General features: G+C 47.0%; 1 protein-coding gene across 1 annotated transcript; it reads right to left on the bottom strand.

Annotated features, from left to right (window-relative positions):
* Nucleotides 1-1,006: 1,006 nt before the first annotated feature.
* Nucleotides 1,007-3,936, bottom strand: LOC112588148 (uncharacterized). The gene is made up of 6 exons (XM_025296948.1): nucleotides 3,867-3,936; nucleotides 3,654-3,775; nucleotides 2,379-3,003; nucleotides 1,842-2,144; nucleotides 1,570-1,685; nucleotides 1,007-1,528 (listed from the first exon to the last, which is right to left on the bottom strand). Exons 1-6 carry the CDS (start codon nucleotides 3,934-3,936, stop codon nucleotides 1,007-1,009), a joined length of 1,758 nt encoding a protein of 585 aa, XP_025152733.1.
* Nucleotides 3,937-18,499: the final 14,563 nt, after the last annotated feature.

Here is an 18,499-nt window from a genome sequence, read left to right as displayed (position 1 = left end):
TCAGCCTGTAGGCCGGTGCGCTCTCGGGTGTCTTGCTCTCCTTGGGGAGGAGGACCAACTTGGCCTTCCTCCATGCCGGGGGGAATACTCCCTCCTTAAGGCACCCACTTAAAACCCCGCGTAAGGCGGCGGATAGGCTCTCTTCGCCGAGTGCGAGAGCCCAGGCTCGGCCAGGGATCCCGTCGGGGCCGGGGGTTTTCCCCTTGGCTCCGAGCTTTCTCCTGACCTTGACGAGCTCCTCTGGTTCCACAGCCAGGCCCTCGCTCTAGTCCCCCTCCCCCAGTTCGGGGGAGGGGATCCTGGGCGGGCCTCCCTCCACCCTCGGAAAGAGGGTGTCGAGGAATCCTTCAAGGGCCCGTCTGTCCAACGACTCCGTCGGCGAGGGCGCCCAAGGGCGGGCTTTGCCCATCACCCTCTTGTACGGGCGTCCCCACGGGTTGTCGTCCAGGGAGCTCGTCATTTGCTCCCAGGCTTCTCGCTTTGCCTCGGCGATGGCGGTACGGAGGGCCTTCCGAGCAATCCGGTAGGCCTCCACCGCTCTCGTGACGTCCTCGCCTCTTTCCCGGGTCCGGCACAGGTGCCTTCTGGCATGGACGGAGTCGCGGAGGTCCGAGATCTTTTCCGTCCACCAGTACGCGACCCGGCGACGGCGAGGGTGAGCCTGGTGCATCGAGGCGTCGCAGGCCGGTGCCAACATACCCACTAGTTCCTCAGCCCCTTCCTGGGGGCTGAGGGCCCACTCACCTGGCTCTTTATCAAAATGCTAGGTGGCCACGAGAACGGCCGCCTTGAACCTATCCGCATCGAATCGACTGAGGGCCCATCTCTTGGGGAGGGGAAAGTCCCCCTCCCCGGGGCAGCGGAGGGCCCGCACCTGTGGAGGTCTGGGGAGGTAGAGGGCCCACACTATGTATCGGTGATCCGACAGTGTTTCGCCCTCCACCTCCACCTTCCACTCCCGGAATAACCGGGCGGCTGAAGGGATCGCCCAAGTGAAATCGAAGACTTACTCCCCGTTCAGCCGCACACAGGTGATGGCGGACCCCTCGTTTATCAACGAGAGGCCGAGTCCCACTGCCCAGTCTATGAGAGCCTCACCCCTGGAGTCCCTTTGCCAGGGACTATATCCCCATCCTTCCGAGTGGGCGTTGAAGTTCCCGGCAATCACGATGGGTCGGGGATAGCACCACCGTACCAAATCCCCGATCCTGTCGAGGACCCTCTCAATGCGGGCGAGGTCTCCCAGACCTTTATTATTTTTACGGTGGTGGAGATACACTCCCACCACCGTGATGGGCCCGCAGTCGACCGCCACAAACGAGGACCCCTTTGCCCTGAGTACACAGGGAGGTGTCCCTGCCGCGGGGTTTGCCACCATGGCGACCGAGCCGTCACTGCTGCCAAACCAGCCCTTGCTGGTATGTAGCACATAGTGCGGCTCGGTCGCCACCCCCAGTCCGGCACCCAGCTCTAGGATCCTGTTACAAAACAGGTCTTGAGCCCGGGTGCCGGTGCCGAGTACCCTGGCCTGTAGTACCCGGAGGGGTGTGAAGGCTAATCCTTGTTCACCTCCTCCGGGCTATCTACGTCCACCCCCTCATGGGAGACCTCGGACGGCAGAGCCGTCCCGGTCTCCCCCGAGGGGGTATTGACCTTAATGTCGGTGGCTTCCTGTGCAGGTGCCTCTGAGTGCACAGAGGCTTGGGGGGTCCCTACCTGTTCCCGCCCTACCCCTCGGGAGTATGGGGGGTGTCTACTCGGGGAGTCGGGGGTGACATTCCCGCCGACTCCCCACCTAGGGTCGATGAGGGTTCCTCTTCGCCCGAGGCAACCCTCCTCACCTTCTCCCTTCTTTTCGGGGCCGGGTCCTCGTCGGAATCCTTCTGCCTCCTTGTCCTCCGTCCCTGTCCGCTTCTTGCGTCCCAGGGGCGCGGTCTCCATCCTGGTGTCGGAGGAGGAGGTGTCCCGCGCGTACTGTGTCCCCCACTCCTGCGACATGAGGACGGTGGAAGCTACCTCGCCGTCCTCCCCTTGGTCCCTCGACGGTGGCGTCATCTCGGGTGGGTCCCTCGTTGGGAGGGTGTCGGGGCCGACACCCTCCACACCGTCCCTCGTCGGAGGGGTGTCGGGACAGACATCCCCTTCTGCAACACCCGGTCCAGGGGGGCTTCCGCGGGGGTTCGGACATCCCCCGCATCAGTCCCTCCCTTTCCGGTTCGCTTTTCCTCCTCCTTCTCCTTCCCTCTCCTCCTCTTCCTTCTGGGGGGGGGGTTTGCAGGCCAGCCCTCCGACCTTATGGCCAGAGGGCCGCCCCAGTTCGGCGCAGACCGGGCATTTTGCAGCCGCCGTGCAGCCTTTGGCGCGGAGGTCGGGACTACCATAGCAGTAGCATAGACCGCTGCGGTCGACGGTGCTGGTGCAGCGTTCGCGCACATGCCCCCAAACAAGGCAGCGGAAGCATAGTTGTGCGCGAGGCGGCAGCGTCGTCACCCCGGCGCGGGTCCACCCTACCGGGACCCGCTTCGCGGCCACCGCCAGCGGACACCGCACCACCATTGCCCCCACGCCCCGCTGGGAGACGTTGATCCCTCCCGCGGAGATCTCCGCGGGAGTGCATCCCCCAGCGCAGTCTACCGCGGCCGCTACCTCTTCGGCCCCGATTCCAGGCCCCGGGTCCAGGCCGAAGAGTCGCAACGCTGCAACCTTCTCCGGTCTCTGGACCTGAAAATCGGGGTCCTTTTCCGCCGCCAGCTTGCGGAGTTCCCCCGCAAGCCGGTCGGCGGAAGGTCCGGCCTTGAGGCCAGGCACCTCCACCATCATGGCCCCGCTCAGGGCCCTTTGGATCCTTAAGGGTCCATCGATTCCTAGGTCCTTTGGTTTTATACGGCGCCTGGCTTCGGCCATAAGTTCATGGTAGTGGCAATCGGAGCATCTCACCGTTATGGCTGCCGACTTCGGCGGCTTCGGTGCGCCCGGTCTGGCCGTCCCCTTCCCCGGTCCTACCTTGGAGGGAGGATTTCTCGATCATCCCTCTCCCTGGGTCTTTTTCCCCCTCCTTGTAACCATCGTTCAGGTCTCCTGCTGTTGTCCGGCTCCTTGGGTGTGGTCATCTGATAGCCCCTTCTCCACAGGTTGGCGGGCCCGCTCCCTCAACGCCGTCGCCGGAACTCCCATTCCTTGGGATTGTTCCTGGGCGCCTGACTTCCCAAGCTGGGGCTTCAGGGGAAGGCTCCCTCCTCTCCCGGCCGCCCTCTCCTGTTCCCTCTTTCTCTTCAGTCTCCTCCTCTCGCTCTCCCTCTTCCTCCTTCTTGCCTCTTCCCCCTTCTTCTTGGGCCCCGACTCCGCCCGCCGTGGCTGATCCTGGGCCCGGATCTCTGTGGGGTTCGGCACCTCCCTCCTCCTCGGAGCCGGCGTTGGCACAGGGACTCCCGATGCCCCCGGCGCGTAGCTACCCCTCCCCTCGACGTCGATGCGGGCCGCGACCACCCTAAGGTAGTCCACCCCCGCACCGACGCTGGGAGGGGAGCCCGGCACACTAAGGGTGGCGTCGAGAGCCTCCCTAACCCCTGCCGGCTTCCACGTCGCGAGGGGAGTCTCCTCCGGAGGTTGTCGTTGAACGACTTGATCTCCCCGGGGGAGGCCCCACTCCTTACCTCCATTTCGAATTCCTCCGAGAAGGGAGGTGGAGGTAGTCTGGCCGTCGTCCTCTTCTTTCTCCTCTTCCTCTCGAGGGTCCTAGCATCCCTGAGCTCCTCCTCCGTGGACGTGGAGCCCCCTGTTGAATTTGCATAGGTCCTTCTCCGCCTAGAATCAATGCTGGAGGGAAGAGGGGGGTAGTCCCTGAGGCTGAGGGCCACAGGGACTACCCCCTCTTGAGCTCAGAGCTTTGAAGGCGGCAGCCTTCAAAGCTCTGAGCTCTTCAGCCTGCCGCCCCATTTCAGCCCTCATCCTCCGGTTTTCCTCCCTCATCCCCTCCATCTCCTTCCGGAGGGCGGAGGAGGACCCACCCTCCTCCCCCTCCATCGCCGCTACTCTCGCGATGAGGGTGGCCATTGCCGCCTCGGATGTGGCCATGGCGCGGTTGATCAGACCCACGAAAGTACCCTTAAGGGTCCTGAACCTTCGGGTGATTATTCGTACCGCGCCCAAAGCTCGGCCCACCTCCGAGGCCAGCTCCGCCGCCCTCGCATCCCTCAGCAGCTCTGTGCAGGCCGGGTCTCAGTAGACCTCCTTGCCAGGGCAAGTATCCGCCATGGATCTGAAGATCCCCCTGTCGAGGAGGTCACGAGCCTCCGTCTCCAGCCGGCATAGCTCTCTCTCCCTCTTTTCCTCCGCCTCTCTCTTCCTCCTCTCCGCAATCTCCACCCCTTTGAATGTCGTGGCTGGCCTGCTACGCTTTCGCTGGGGGGATCAGGGGAGGGGCAGTCACCTCAACAACCGAGGACCCTCCACTGCTGGTGTTGTTGTTTGTCACCCTGGTGCTCTTCCTTCCTGTGTCCCTCGGGATGTCCTCCTCCATCTCCACAGGTGATGCCACAACCGCCGCTGCCGCCCTTGTTGTCCTAAGCGTGGAGGCCCTATTGGGCCTCACCGCCCTGGGCGACTCCTGGACTAGTGCAGTGTCTCCCTCGGTGGTTGTCCTCATCGTCGATGGATGCATCACCCTCGCCTCCAGGGCGACGGTGCATCGCCTCATCCTTACAGGGATTCTGGAGCCCTGTGATAAAATAATGTCGGACAGGATGACTGGCTTACCAGTCGTCCGGCCCGACGCTGCCGTCCCCCCGTTAGCTCCCCTTCCCCACATCCGAGGAGGTCCCTTTCTTGGTCCCCGGCATCCCGCTGGGGCAGGTCCTCTCTTTGAAGAGAGGGGACCTGGCCTGTTGGCCTCTAGTACCGGGGTCCCCTGGTCCGTGGGGATCCCGGACCCCAGAGACTTGTCAGTCCCTCGATAGGTGGTCGCCTGCTTCCTATCTGGCAGGCTCACTGTCCCACCCTCGCGGTCGGGAGGGGACAGCCGGCTACGTGCCGGCGAGGGCGGTGGTCTTCCCTCAAGTTGTGGCATCCTGGAGGCTAGCCTTCCAGGGCCCACGGCCATACACTCCCCGGGGGTGGGGAGGAGGCCCCTGCCAAGTGGACCTCCACCTTCTGCTCTTCACCCACGCTCACCTTTGAAAAATCACCCGTACTGGGTGGTCGACTCTCGGACGGGCTATCAAGCCCGCCACTACGGAGCCTTGAGCCCAAGGGCTCAGAACGCGAAGGTTCAGGGTTTTGCTTTTTTGTAATATGTAGGTCCATTTTTCGTCCCACGAATGTGGCAGGAAAGGGGCGTCGACCCCGGGTAGAGCCCCCACATTACCCGGGGTAAGGCTAAAATGTCCCTGGGGTTCGTCAGGTGCCCTAGGTGAGGAACCACTAGCGACAGGTCACGCACCTGCCATTCATCCCTAGGCGTGGCATGCCTCAACCGTAGGATAACGTGGTATTTTATAGAGGACCCGCCTCGTGGTCAGGCCAATTAAGGCAAGAACCCCGGCCCCAGAGACATGACCTAGGGTTACGGTGTGATAGGCTAAGGTCTGCCGGGGTTGCCTGAGTCCCCTGTATCAGAGTGCCGAAGCACCCTGGCCCCTCGCAATTGTGTCAGGTTATACGTCCTGACAAGTATGGGTTTGCAATCAGAGTTTTCCTTCCCCTAGAATGGTTGCCTTCACCCGGCTCACGAGCCCGTTCTGCCCGCGCTGTAAGATCTTTTGGGCCCCACGAATGAGACCCTCCAGACTCTATTAAAACCTGGAGGCAGCTGCCCATCCAGGAGTGTTATGGACGCTCTTAGTCTGGCCCCTCTGTACAGACCACTCCGGCATGGTAGAACCTGCCAGGGGCCAAAGCCCCCGCCGGCACAGTCGTCATGTCACATCGCCGGCTCTATACGTCATTGGAACCTTCAAGCCCCCCACCACGTCAAGGTGGCGCCCACGGGGGAAAAAAAGGGACACTTTTTTGGTCCCCTTCCCCACCCAATGACCAGCAACCTGGCACAATCGACGGCCATCCCTTCCGAAAGGGGCCCCAATGCTCGACGGCGTTTGCCTGACGGATCAGGTCGCCTGTCACCTGCCGGTTCCGACTATCTCCAACCGCCGAACACCAAGGTACTCCCCTTTGGACGGATAACCCCCGACTGTGTGCTCCAGATTTCCCGGACACCGGGTGTTGTACCATTGATCGCGCGCTGAATGGTGGGTGGTGAACCTCATCCATCCCGCACGCAATCCCGGCACCGTAATTATCATGCCTTTCGGCATGCGCCAGTCGAACTGCTTCCGGTCGCGGTATCGTGTGTCCGTATACACCCTCTACAGGACCGGTCAAGGCGCAGGGACGACCAGCTGCGGGAGTCTCCCAGTCCTGCAGTAGTGCATCCGAGAGGCCTCATCACCGCCATCGATGCTACGCCGCCACTCCACCCGGGCCGAACAACCAGGCACCAGACCGTCAGACTCAGGAGGATCAGCAGTCCGACGCCCGCCCAACCAGCCCACGCGGCAGGCGCCGCAGCACCGTCTCTAACGGTAGCATACCTCCATGACCCATACGCCCGTAACAGCCGACCAGCAACTTTTCCATGAGGGTGAGACTGGGACACCGATGAGTGCATCCCCCAAGGTTCCTCAAGGAATGCCCACCCGGCACCCAGAAAAACCTTCCTTCAGAGGCGACCTAAGCTAGTTCATTCGTCGCGCTTATCCTCTCCGGCACTGTGACGAAAGTGGCCCCATCCACCACCGCCACCCCAACCAATCGAGGATCAGCGGCGTCCCCAGCCCTCTCCGGACCCCACCCCCCACACACACATTCATTCTGGATGGCTAGCCATCCTACACCCAGGAGGAGCTCGTCCCGTCCCCTGAAAGCACCCCCGCTCCCGCCGCCGAGCGAGCCCCCCAGGCGCCGCGGAACTTCGGCCTAACGGATCAGTGAGTACTAGCCCACCGTTGCCGACTATCCTCCGCCCCCCGGCACCCAAAAGGCCCCTCCCGTCGACAGAACCAGGACCCACGGGGTCCGCCACGCGCTCCACCGGATGTTGCCATTCGGCAGCGCTCATGTAGAGGAATTAGACCACATGAGCTCTGCCTTGTGGACTTCATGCGCTCGGCTGTCTCACTAGACTAACGAGGCCGCCTCCCCGGGTTTGTTCTTTGAGGTTCTTCCTTCCTCCTCGGTGGACTGGGAAACCAATCTCACGAATCCGAGCACCCGACTGGTTTGTTCACGAAGTTGCCTCTCCGATTTGGTCGTCCCAAGGCTTGGCGAGTCCTAAACACCGCCCCGGACTAACAAGTCCAAACACCCGACCGGTTTTAATCAGAGTTTTCCTCTCCGGTTTGGTCGCCATGCTGCTAACGAGCCCAAACTCCCGGGTTTTTACTTTGGGTTTCCCTTCCCCTCGTTTGGTGTCTGTTCGACAGACTAACAGGCCCAATCGCCCGGGTTTATTATTCGGGGTTCTTCCTGCCCTAGTATCGGCTGCCTGGACTGCCAGACTCACGAGCCCGAACACCCGGTTATTGTCAGATTTGCTCTCTGTTGCGGTTGCCCGAAGGCTAACGAGCCCGCACGCCCGGGTTTTCACATTGGGTTTCCTTCCCCTGGTTCAGTTGGCTGGCACCATCTGCCTAACGAGCCCGATCACCCGGATTTAGTATTGGAGTTCTTCCTCCCCTAATAATAGATTACTTGCCCACGAAGTCAAGCTCTCGAGCTCTCGCCCGTGTTTGATATCGGAGTTTCTAATCTCCGGAATAGGTTGCGCAAGGCTAACGAGCCCACTAGCCCGGGTTTTTACAGTGGGTGTCCTTCCCCTCGTCGGGTTGTTTGACAACCTCCCAAACTAACGAGTCCGATACTCGGGTTTTCGTGGGTTTTCCATCCCTCGGTTTTTACATTGGGTTTTCCTTCCCCTTGTTCGGATGTCTTGGAAAAATAGACTCACAGGCCCGATCACCCGGGTTTATTAGTCAGGGTTCTTCCTTCCCTCTAGTTCAGGTGCCTGGACTGCCAGACTCGCGAGCCTGAATGCTCGGTTTGGTTCGGAGTTTTCTCTCCGTTTCGGATGTCTGGACCGCCAGACTCACGAGCCCGAACGCCCGGTTTGTGCGGAGTTTTCTCTCCGGTGCTGATGCCCTGAAGCTAACGAGCCGTACGCCAGGGTTTATTAGTCAGGGTTCTTCCTTCCCTCTAATTCAGATGCCTGGACCGCCAGACTCACGAGCCCGAATGTTTGGTTTTTACGGAGTTTTCTCTCCGGTGTAGATGCCTTCAGGCTAACGAGCTGCACACCCGGGTTTGGCATTGGGGTTCTTCCTCCTCTAATAATAGGTTGCTTGCTCACAAAGTCAAGCTCTCGAGCCCACGCCCGGGTTTGATAACGGAGTTGCCAATCTCCGGAATATGTTGCCTAGGCTAACGAGCCCAGTAACCCGGGTTTTTACAATGGGTTTTCCTTCCCCTCGTCGGATTATCTGGCAACCTCCCAGACTAACGAGCCCGATGTCCGGGTTTGGTATTAGGGTTCTTCCTCCCCTTCATATAGGTTGCTTGCCCACGAAGTCAAGTTCTCGAGCCCTTGCCCGGGTTTGATAACGGAGTTTCCAATATCCAGAATAGGTTGCTCAAGGCTAACGAGCCCACTAGCCCAGGTTTTTACAGTGGGTTTCCTTCCCCTCATCGGGTTATCTGGAAACCTCTCAGACTAACGAGTCCGATACCCGGGTTTTTACAATGGGTTTTCCGTCCCCTCGTTGGGTGCCTAGAAAATAGGCTAACAGGCCCTCATCGCCACGGGTTTTTATGGGTGTCCTTTCCCTGTTTGGTTGCCTCCCAAAGGCGGGGCTAATGAGCCCTAACGCCTGCGCTGCAGGGTCCTTCGTGCCGCTCTAGAGCAGCCCTCAAGTCCCTTAATGCTTCAAGAGGCAGCTGCCCATCTCGAAGCATGTATTAGTCGCTCTTAGTAGCCACTTTCCTCGGTTCACCCTCGAACTTGGAATCCTGAGATTCCAAGTCGAGTCCATCCCCTTGGATCATTGTGGCCATCAAGCTTCTGCACCACAACAAGGTGGCGACCATCCGCAGAAGGCCACAAGAGAACCATCCATTTGTTGTTGAACGATGCCGAATATCTGCCACCGATGGAGGATATTCGCATTCTCATCGAAAACGAGACGATCAAGTAAGTATAATTCTTTTAATATAAAGTTTTAAACTTAACTTTTCATATAATTTTAGTTCAAATAGGTTTTAAGTGTTTATTCATTAATATTATTTGTATGTCATTAATAGATAGAGTAATTCCTGGATCTGGCATATAGGACGAAGTTTTAAATGCATTAGTTACTGTATATCAGATTCCTGGATCTGGCATATAGAACGAAGTTTTAAATGCATTAGTTACTGTATATCAGACAATTACAAAAATTTCTCTAAGGTTAAAGCATGTCACAATATTTCACACGATAAGGTTGTCGAAACAACAAATGTTATGACTGAGAAAATAAGAATAAATGCAAGTAATATATTGGATATATCTGACGATCCTTTGAATGATACAGATTCAGCTTTGATATGTTAGTATATTTTATAATACAAGAAATGTAATGTTTACTACTACAATTAATTATACAGAAGCAGATGCAGATTCATATTTTCAAAGGTTACATATTACAGTAATATAAATGAAAGTTGTAATACATTCAAATTACAAAAAACAAATTATATGAAAGAATATTAAAAATAAATAAAAGATAAAAAAATATATATTTCAATAGGGTCGTCGGCCCCTTCTTTCTCTTCGTGCGCTATATCTGGACAATTTTCCAATTGCTTGTATAACAGATAATATAGTTTGTATCTGCGATATCTGCCACCGATGGAGGATATTCACATTCTCACCAAAAACGAGATGATCAAGTAAGTATAATTTTTTTTAATATAAAGTTTTAAACTTAACTTTTGACATATTTTTAGTCCAAATAGGTTTTATGCGTTTATTCATTAATATTATTTGTATGTAATTAATATAATCTTATTCTTTACGACGTGATTTTCGCTCGCCGTCGGCAAACGGCCGTCGGTCCACGCGTCTCGGCCGTTCACACTCTCACAAAGTGGTTGGGCGCCAGGTGCAGCGGACTGCACCGATTATCAACACGAAACGGAACACCACCAAAGGGCCGAGACACGCGAATTCGACGGGACCGATAGCTCCTCGGTATTTTAAGTCGGTAGACGGGAGGGTTCGATCGAGGATCCGGGACGCAGTCGGGAAAACACAAGAATAGTAATGCGCGTTTTGATTATCTCACATTTTATTCTTTTGGGAATCGGAACGGTCCGACCCCTCGATACGGTAAACTCCGCTGTGTGCTCTCGCGAATTCGAGGTTTGCTCTTCGCCGACAACTAAAACGAGACACGATACGCACGGGACACCGAAACAATAAAGCAGGTGGACGGTCTTACAAATTCGGGAACCTCCCGGCGGCGTGGTCCTTCGACCTCCTTCCTCTTCTCGCTCCTCCGCAATTCCGCCTCCCCCTGCAACCCCCTGGGCGCGTGGAACTCCACCAAACTCCTGCAGTCCACCAAACTCCTCCTCTCACGCCCGGTAAACGGTATCCTTATTCTTTCGCTAACGATAAACGACACTCCTGTCTTAGGCGATACTCACTCCGCAGTACTCGGAAGTAGACTCACGAAGTAAGAGATAAGAAGAAGGAGCGAAACGGAAGTTCGCTCTTTTATTATTTTTCCAAAAGTAGTGCCTCGTCGTTCTTCTTTGTTGTGTCGAGCTACCCGTCTCTCCCCGTTCCTCGTTTGATCTCCCAATCCGGGAATCCTTCCGCGGATCTTTGTTTTCGATCCGCGGGACGGGTGCTCGGTCTCACTCTTGCGCGTTCTCCTTCTCGCTCGCGCTCCCGCGGTCTTTTCGCCTAGGCCGGCTTTGCTTAGCCGACGATCACGCTTCGAGCACGGGAGCGACGACAGTTTCGCCGGATATTCCTGCGGGCCTGTGGACACGGGAACGGCAGCGAGAATCTTTTAAGGCGATACAGGAATCGATAATAGAAGGTGGAGCATTCACCTGAGGTGGCGGTCCGGTCGATGGGTGACGTCCTCTGGTTCCTCCGGTCTCGATGGGCGGCACAGGAGGTCCAGGGGCACAGAGCTCGGGGACGCGGGACCGTTCCACCTGCACGCTCCTATCACTAACATTAATTAATACGGGGGAGGCAAGGCGGCTCCCCCCCCCGAAATTCTCGCGCGATATGTTTTCCCCCCCGCAAACCTCGCCCAAGGAGCGAGGGTCGCACTGTGACGGGCGCCTCCCTGGCTGCCACGTCACATCTTATAGAGTAATTCCTGGATCTGGCATACAGAACGAAGTTTTAAATGCATTAATTACTGTATATCAGACTAATAATTACAAAAATTTCTCTAAGGCTAAAGCATGTAATAATATTTCACACGATAAGGTTGTCGAAACAACAGATGTTATGACTGAGAAAATAGGAATAAATGTAAGTAATGGATTGGATATATCTGACGATCCTTTGAATGATACAGATTCAGCTTTGATATGTTAGTATATTTTATTTATATTGCACTAAAACAAATATAATAATCTTTATAATATAGATAATGAATTATATTTATTTTTAGATAATAATACAAGAAATGTTATGTTTACTACTGCAATTGATTATGCAGAAGCAGATGCAGATTCAAAGGTTACGGATTAAAGTAATATAAATGAAAGTTGTAATACATTCAAATTACAAAAAACTAATTATATGAAAGAATATTAAGAATAAATAAAAGATAAAAAAAAATATATTTCAATAAGGTCGTCGGCCCCTTCTTCTTCTTCATGCGCTATATCTGGGCAGTTTTCCAATTGTTTGTATAACAGATAATATAGTTTGTATCTGCGATATCTGCCACCGATGGAGGATATTCACATTCTCACCGAAAACAAGACGATCAAGTAAATATAACTTTTTTTAATATAAAGTTTTATACTTTTAATGTATTTTTAGTTGAAATAGGTTTTATGCGTTTATTCATTAATATTATTTGTATGTAATTAACTTACAATCTTATTCTTATAGTTAGAGTAATTCCTGGATCTGGCATACAGAACGAAGTTCTAAACACATTAGTTACTGTATATCAGATACTAATAATTAGAAAAATTTCTCTAAGGCTAAAGCATGTTACAATATTTCACACGATAAGGTTGTCGAAATAATAGATGTTATGACTGAGAAAATAGGAATAAATGAAAGTAATGGATTGGATATATCTGATCCTTTGAGTGATACAGATTCAGCTTTGATGTTAGTATATTTTATTTATATTACACTAAAACAAATTGAATCTTTATAATATAATTAATGAATTGTATTTATTTTTAGATAATAATAAACAAATGTAATGTTTACTACTGCAATTGATTATACAGAAGCAGATGCAGATTCAAAGGTTACGAATTATAATATTCACTTATATATTATATATTATTATTATATAGTATTTATTGTTTTTTGCAGCCTTTGAAACTTGTTGATGACTATATATCTCAGATATCCAATTTTATTACAGGCGAGGTATTAAGTTCCTGTATAAGATAATAAATATTGGAAACGTATTAATATTATACGCATATAAATTATTATATATACAGAGTGATTCAGACCACTCGTACAGCCCTTTTATTTCGGAAATAGAACATTTTAGAGATAAATATTTCAGACAAAAGTTGTAGGGCTTCGAAGGATCTATTTACTGACGTTATGAATTTAACCTTGGTCTTAAATGGATATCCCAATTTTTTATTATATCGTCTTTTTCTAGCAATTAATTTGAACAACTTTTGTCTGAAACATTTTTTAATTTTATTTAAGGAAAATTTAATAACTTTTTCAATATTTAACTCACGATATCTCGCTAACTATTTGTCAGAAGAAAAAGTGGTACTAGAATTTTGTGCTCTATTTAGTCTCAAGAATATATTGTTACAATAGCGCTTGACTTTTGTTTGCTGATTTTGAAATCTCAAAATCATCAAATTAACCAAATTCATGGCGCTATTGGAACAATATATTCTTGAGACTAAATAGAGGAAAAAAATTTAGTACCATTTTTTCTTCTGACAAATAATTAGCGAAATATCGTGAGTTAAATATTGAAAAAGTTATTCAGTTTTCCTTAAATATGTCACAAAATATTAGTTAAATAAAATAATGTTTCAGACAAAAGTTGTTTAAATTAATTGGTAGGAAAAGAAGTTGTAATAAAAAATTCGGATATCCATTTATAAGATTTTTATGTTGATCTTGACTGGACTTTTCAAGGTTATCCCAAGATTAAATTCATAGCATCAATAAATAGATCCTTTGAAGCCTTACAACTTTTGTCTGAAATATTTTTCTTTAAAATGTTCTATTTTCGAAATAAAAGAGCTATATGAGTGGTCTGAATCACCCTGTATATCACGTTGACCGCCGCGTCACCCGTATTCGGGTGACAGCAAAAGTTCTCATCGGGCCGCGTCACCCGAATACGGGTGACAGTAAAAGTTCTCAACGGGCCGCGTCTTCGGCCGTATTCGGGTGACGCTTATTTGACTACTTACAAAGGATCTTCGAAAATATTTGGACAGATATTTCACAGGATGTAATAAAACTATTGAATTATTATAAAAATGGTTTATTAAAAAAATTATTTGGAGTGTAAAACATTAAAACATTCTATGCAAAGCTGAGGTTGGTCAGGACATTTTGAACAAAAAGTTATTGTTTTCTTTCACTAAGTTGAATTGTACTTTCCTCGGTATCATCAACATTTCTTTTTTCTTAAAAGATTAATTCTCGTAAATTCTCGTCAATAGTATCTTCATTACATTCACTATCACTAAGATTGCATTTATCAATATCCGAATCAGAATCTGACGATGTAATTCTATTTATATTTCTCTTTCTGGGCAATCTGATCTCTTCCTTATCGCTGCTCTCCGAATTTATATAAATATCGTAACAGGTTTCTTCTTCACTGCTATATGACTCACTAAGAACTAACTTTTCTATTTTTCTTTTCAATATTGAAACAAATTAAGGCAGAGATTTTAAGTTATACCACTCGATACTCGGCAAAGATTCGAACTGTTCATGCAGAGTAGCGAGGTGACAAGTGAAGACTTTAGGAATGTACCGATAGTAACAAATGAACAAAAATGAGACAGCAGCGCACGCTTCGTACAGCGGCGCGCACGGCTTGACGGAGATTTCGTTGCAAACACGTGCGGCAGTCAACGTGATATACAATTATTATAATAACCTTTTTAAACAAAAAGGTAAAAAGAGGCGCCAAGTACAAGCGCAACACGTATTATGCTATTTTTAGAAATTTCAAATTCAAATTATTTTTTTTAAGTATGTATGTGTACATAACATAAGTTTTTAAAAGTAAAACTTATACAAAAAAGTGATATATTAAAACAATAGCGCCAATTGAGAAATCGTTTACTTAATATTTTTAGAAATCTCAAATTCAAATTATTTCCTTTTTTCAAGATATATATTAAGTACATAACATAAGTTTTTACAAGTACAAATGATATCATGTTATAACAATTTTATACGTTTATTAGTAGCGTCCATTATTTAATTTATCATTATTTATTATAACATTGAGTTATATGATTGTTTCACTTGTTATTATAATGTACTTAACATAACTTTTTACAAGTAAAAATGATTACATGTAAAATTTATTATAATAACCTTTTTAAACAAAAAGGTAAAAAAGGCGCCAAGTACAAGCGCAACACGTATTGTGCTATTTTTAGAAATTTAAATTTCAAATTATTTTTTTTTAAGTATGTATGTATACATAACATAAGTTTTTAAAAGTAAAACTTATACAAAAAAGTGATATATTAAAACAGTAGCGCCAACTGAGAAATCGTATATTTAATATTTTTAGAAATCTCAAATTCAAATTATTTCCTTTTTTAAAGATATATATTATGTACATAACATAAGTTTTTACAAGTACAAATGATATCATGTTATAACAATTTTACACGTTTATTAGTAGTGTCCAATATTTAATTTATCATTATTTATTATAACACTGAGTTATATGATTGTTTTACTTGTTATTATAATGTACTTAACATTACTTTCTACAAGTAAAAATGATATCATGTTATAAAATTTTAACACGTTTATTAATAGTGTTCAATATTTAAAAAAGATATCTTTTTAAAGGTTATTATTACAAATTTAAATTATTTATTTTAAGTATAATATATATGTGTACATAACATAAGTTTTTACAAGTAAAACTTATACAAAAGAAGTGATATATTAAAACAGTAACGCCAACTGAGAAATCATATACTTAATATTTTTAGAAATCTCAAATTCAAATTATTACCTTTTTTTAAGATACTACATGGGCTGAAAAGTCTTTGGCCTGACAATATAAATGGCGCCACAAACTAAAAATCCTTATATTTCCTATAGAGTACCAACCTTAACTTAGATGCTGTAAAAATTTCATGATATTTCGTTGACTCGTGTACAAGTTATAGCTTTCGAAGTGACGTTGCCTCTGGATTTATCTTTACTATGGAAAAAAGTGAATTTCGTGTTTTGATTAAACATTGCTTCCTGATGGGAAAAACATTGTTGAAGCAAAGGCATAGCTTGATAAATGTTACGGCACATCTGCCCCACCGAATTCAACCATCAAATATTGGTTTGCTGAGTTTCGTCGTAACCGTACGAGCACAAATGATGCACCACGTTCAGGAAGGCCAAATGAGGCAGTTACTCCAGAAAACATCCAGAAAATCAGTGAAATCGTGTTGAATGACCGCAAAATGAAATTGAGTGAGCTAGCTAACATCATAGGCGTCTCAAAGGAACGCGTTGGTCATATCATTCATGAATATTTACACATGAAAAAGCTTTGCGCGCGTTGGATGCCGCATTTTTTGACAATTGAGCAAAAAGCGGAACGTGTTCGACTTTCAAAGCAAAATCTGGCCCTGTTTAACCGCAATAAGAAGGAGTTTTTGCGTCGATTTATCACAATGGATGAAACATGGATCCATCACTACACACCGGAGTCCAATCGGCAGTCAGCGGAGTGGTTATTGCCTGGTGAAAGCCATCCGAAGCGCCCGAAGACACAACAATCAGCTGGCAAGGTTTTGGCCAGTATTTTTTGGGATGCGCATAACATAATATTCATTGATTATCTTGAACATGGTAAAACTATCAATAAAGAATATTACTGTACATTACTGGATCGATTGGACGACGAGGTTAAGGTCAAACGGCCACATTTGGCAAAGAAAAAAATTTTGTTTCACCAAGACAATGCTCCAACTCACTCGGCTCGCGATACGACCGATAAATTAAAGAAATTGCGCTATGAATTGGTCCCGCATCCCCCGTATTCTCCAGACCTGGTCCCCAGCGACTATTTCCTTTTTCCCCGACTGAAGCAGTGGCTCGCTGGTAAAAGATTTTACTCGAATGAGGAGGTCAAGTTGGAAACAAATGCCTATTTTGAGGGACTTGACACCGAGCACTATAAGACCGGCATCGAAATGTTAGTGGACCGTTACACTAAATGCATTACTCTAAATGGAGATTATGTCGAGGAATAAAACACTTTTTTCATTAAAAAAATCGTTTTTTCATTGTTAAGCCAAAGACTTTTCAGCCCATGTAGTATATATTTATTATGTACATAACATAAGTTTTTATAAGTAAAAATGATATTTATTAGAACACTGAGTTATATGATTAATTTACTTGTTATTATAATGTACATAACATAAATTTTTACAAGTAAACATTATATCGTGTTATAAAAATTTAACACGTTAATTAATAGTGTCCAATATTTTAAAAAGATATCTCTTTAAAGGTTATTATTATTTAAGAAAATTCAAGAAAAACTAACTACAAAGATGTGAATAACATTAATTTTTACAAAATTTATCATTATTTATTAGAACACTGAGTTATATGATTTTTTTACTTGTTATTATAACAAATTAATTATTATAACAATGCAATAAAAAATATTTAATACAAAAAATCTTGACGCGGCTGCACTAAAAACTATATGGACTAAAACTTGTTTAATACATACATAACAGCATTTTTATTATAATAAAATGTACTTGTAAATTCTCTGTCTATATATACGGTATAATGTTTTATATCTAATTAGACTTTTATGTATATACATCTTCGAAATAGTTTTTGATGCAGCCGCGCCAAGATGTTTTGTATTAAATATTTTTTATTGCATTGTTATAATAATTAATTTGTTATAATAATAAGTAAAAAAATCATATAACTCAGTGTTCTAATAAATAATGATAAATTTTGTAAAAATTAATGTTATTGACATCTTTGTAGTTAGTTTGTTTTGAATTTTCTTGAATAATAATAACCTTTAAAGAGATATCTTTTTAAAATATTGGACACTATTAACACGTTGAATGCCACGCTAGTTTTACAGGGATTGCCCGTGGCGCCACGATGAATTTTTTATTATGCGATACAATTATGTGTGAAATATTATCGACAACAGATAAGTTACGATGTATAATCACATTTGAATGAATTTATCTTACGAGGGTCACCGGTGACCCCCGTGGCGCTGAAGTGCGATTTCGCGCGATTCACTTATATTTTGCGATTGTCAATTATCTCATATTATTTCTTCACGTTGCTGAGTAATTGTTTCACGTGTTTATTCTTGTCGAGAGCGTCTAACAATCAGGTAAGAGCGTCTATTATACTTTTATACGCTACAAAAATTTTTGCACTTCGTGTTGCCTATTTCATTTTTTAGTTTGCCCTTAAAGTTAATATAATGTCAAATGAAGATTATGCGTTAAGCAATTCAACTGACGATACATTTTTACCAAGTCCCTCCAAACGATGTCGAGTGCTGTCAGATAGAGAGGAAAGTTCCTCGAGCAGTTTATCTGATATGATAATAGCATCTTCAGTACGTCACCGTCGAATTGAATCAGTTAGTGAAAGTGAAGTTGAAGATGACGGTAATAATGAAAATAATACACAAGAAGAGGAGTGTGATACAAATTGGCATATTCCTTTGGCCAGTCAAGCAAAGATCACATTTTCGAATTCATCAGAAATCAATACACATCACTCTGAAATTTTTGATTATACTGAGCCACATAGTTTTTATTTTCTTTTTGTTACGAACGAAATATTCCAAATTATTGCGAATCAAACGAATATATATGCTGCGCAAATAATGTCAGAACAGCGATCGCAACGTCTCGATAAATGAGTTGAAACAAATCCTAACGAAATAAAACGGTTTTTTGGCCTAATTATATGGATGGGACTAGTGCGATTACCCAAAATTCA

This window comes from Harpegnathos saltator, unplaced genomic scaffold (assembly GCF_003227715.2).
Source record: "Harpegnathos saltator strain DR-91 unplaced genomic scaffold, Hsal_v8.6 scaffold163, whole genome shotgun sequence".
NCBI classification, from domain to species: Eukaryota; Metazoa; Arthropoda; class Insecta; order Hymenoptera; family Formicidae; genus Harpegnathos; species Harpegnathos saltator.
The sequence above is the reverse complement of the archived record's forward strand: the minus strand, read 5'-3'. Positions and strand labels throughout refer to the sequence as shown.

Coding starts and splice junctions, on each gene's coding strand:
- LOC112588148 (XM_025296948.1), bottom strand. CDS start 3,936: ATGGGGCGGCAGGCTGAAGAGCTCAGAGCTTTGAAGGCTGCCGCCTTC. Junction 3,776..3,866: donor AGCTCTGAGCTCAAGAGGGG/GTAGTCCCTGTG, acceptor CAAATTCAACAG/GGGGCTCCACGTCCACGGAG. Junction 2,145..2,378: donor CGGTCTATGCTACTGCTATG/GTAGTCCCGACC, acceptor CGGGTGTTGCAG/AAGGGGATGTCTGTCCCGAC.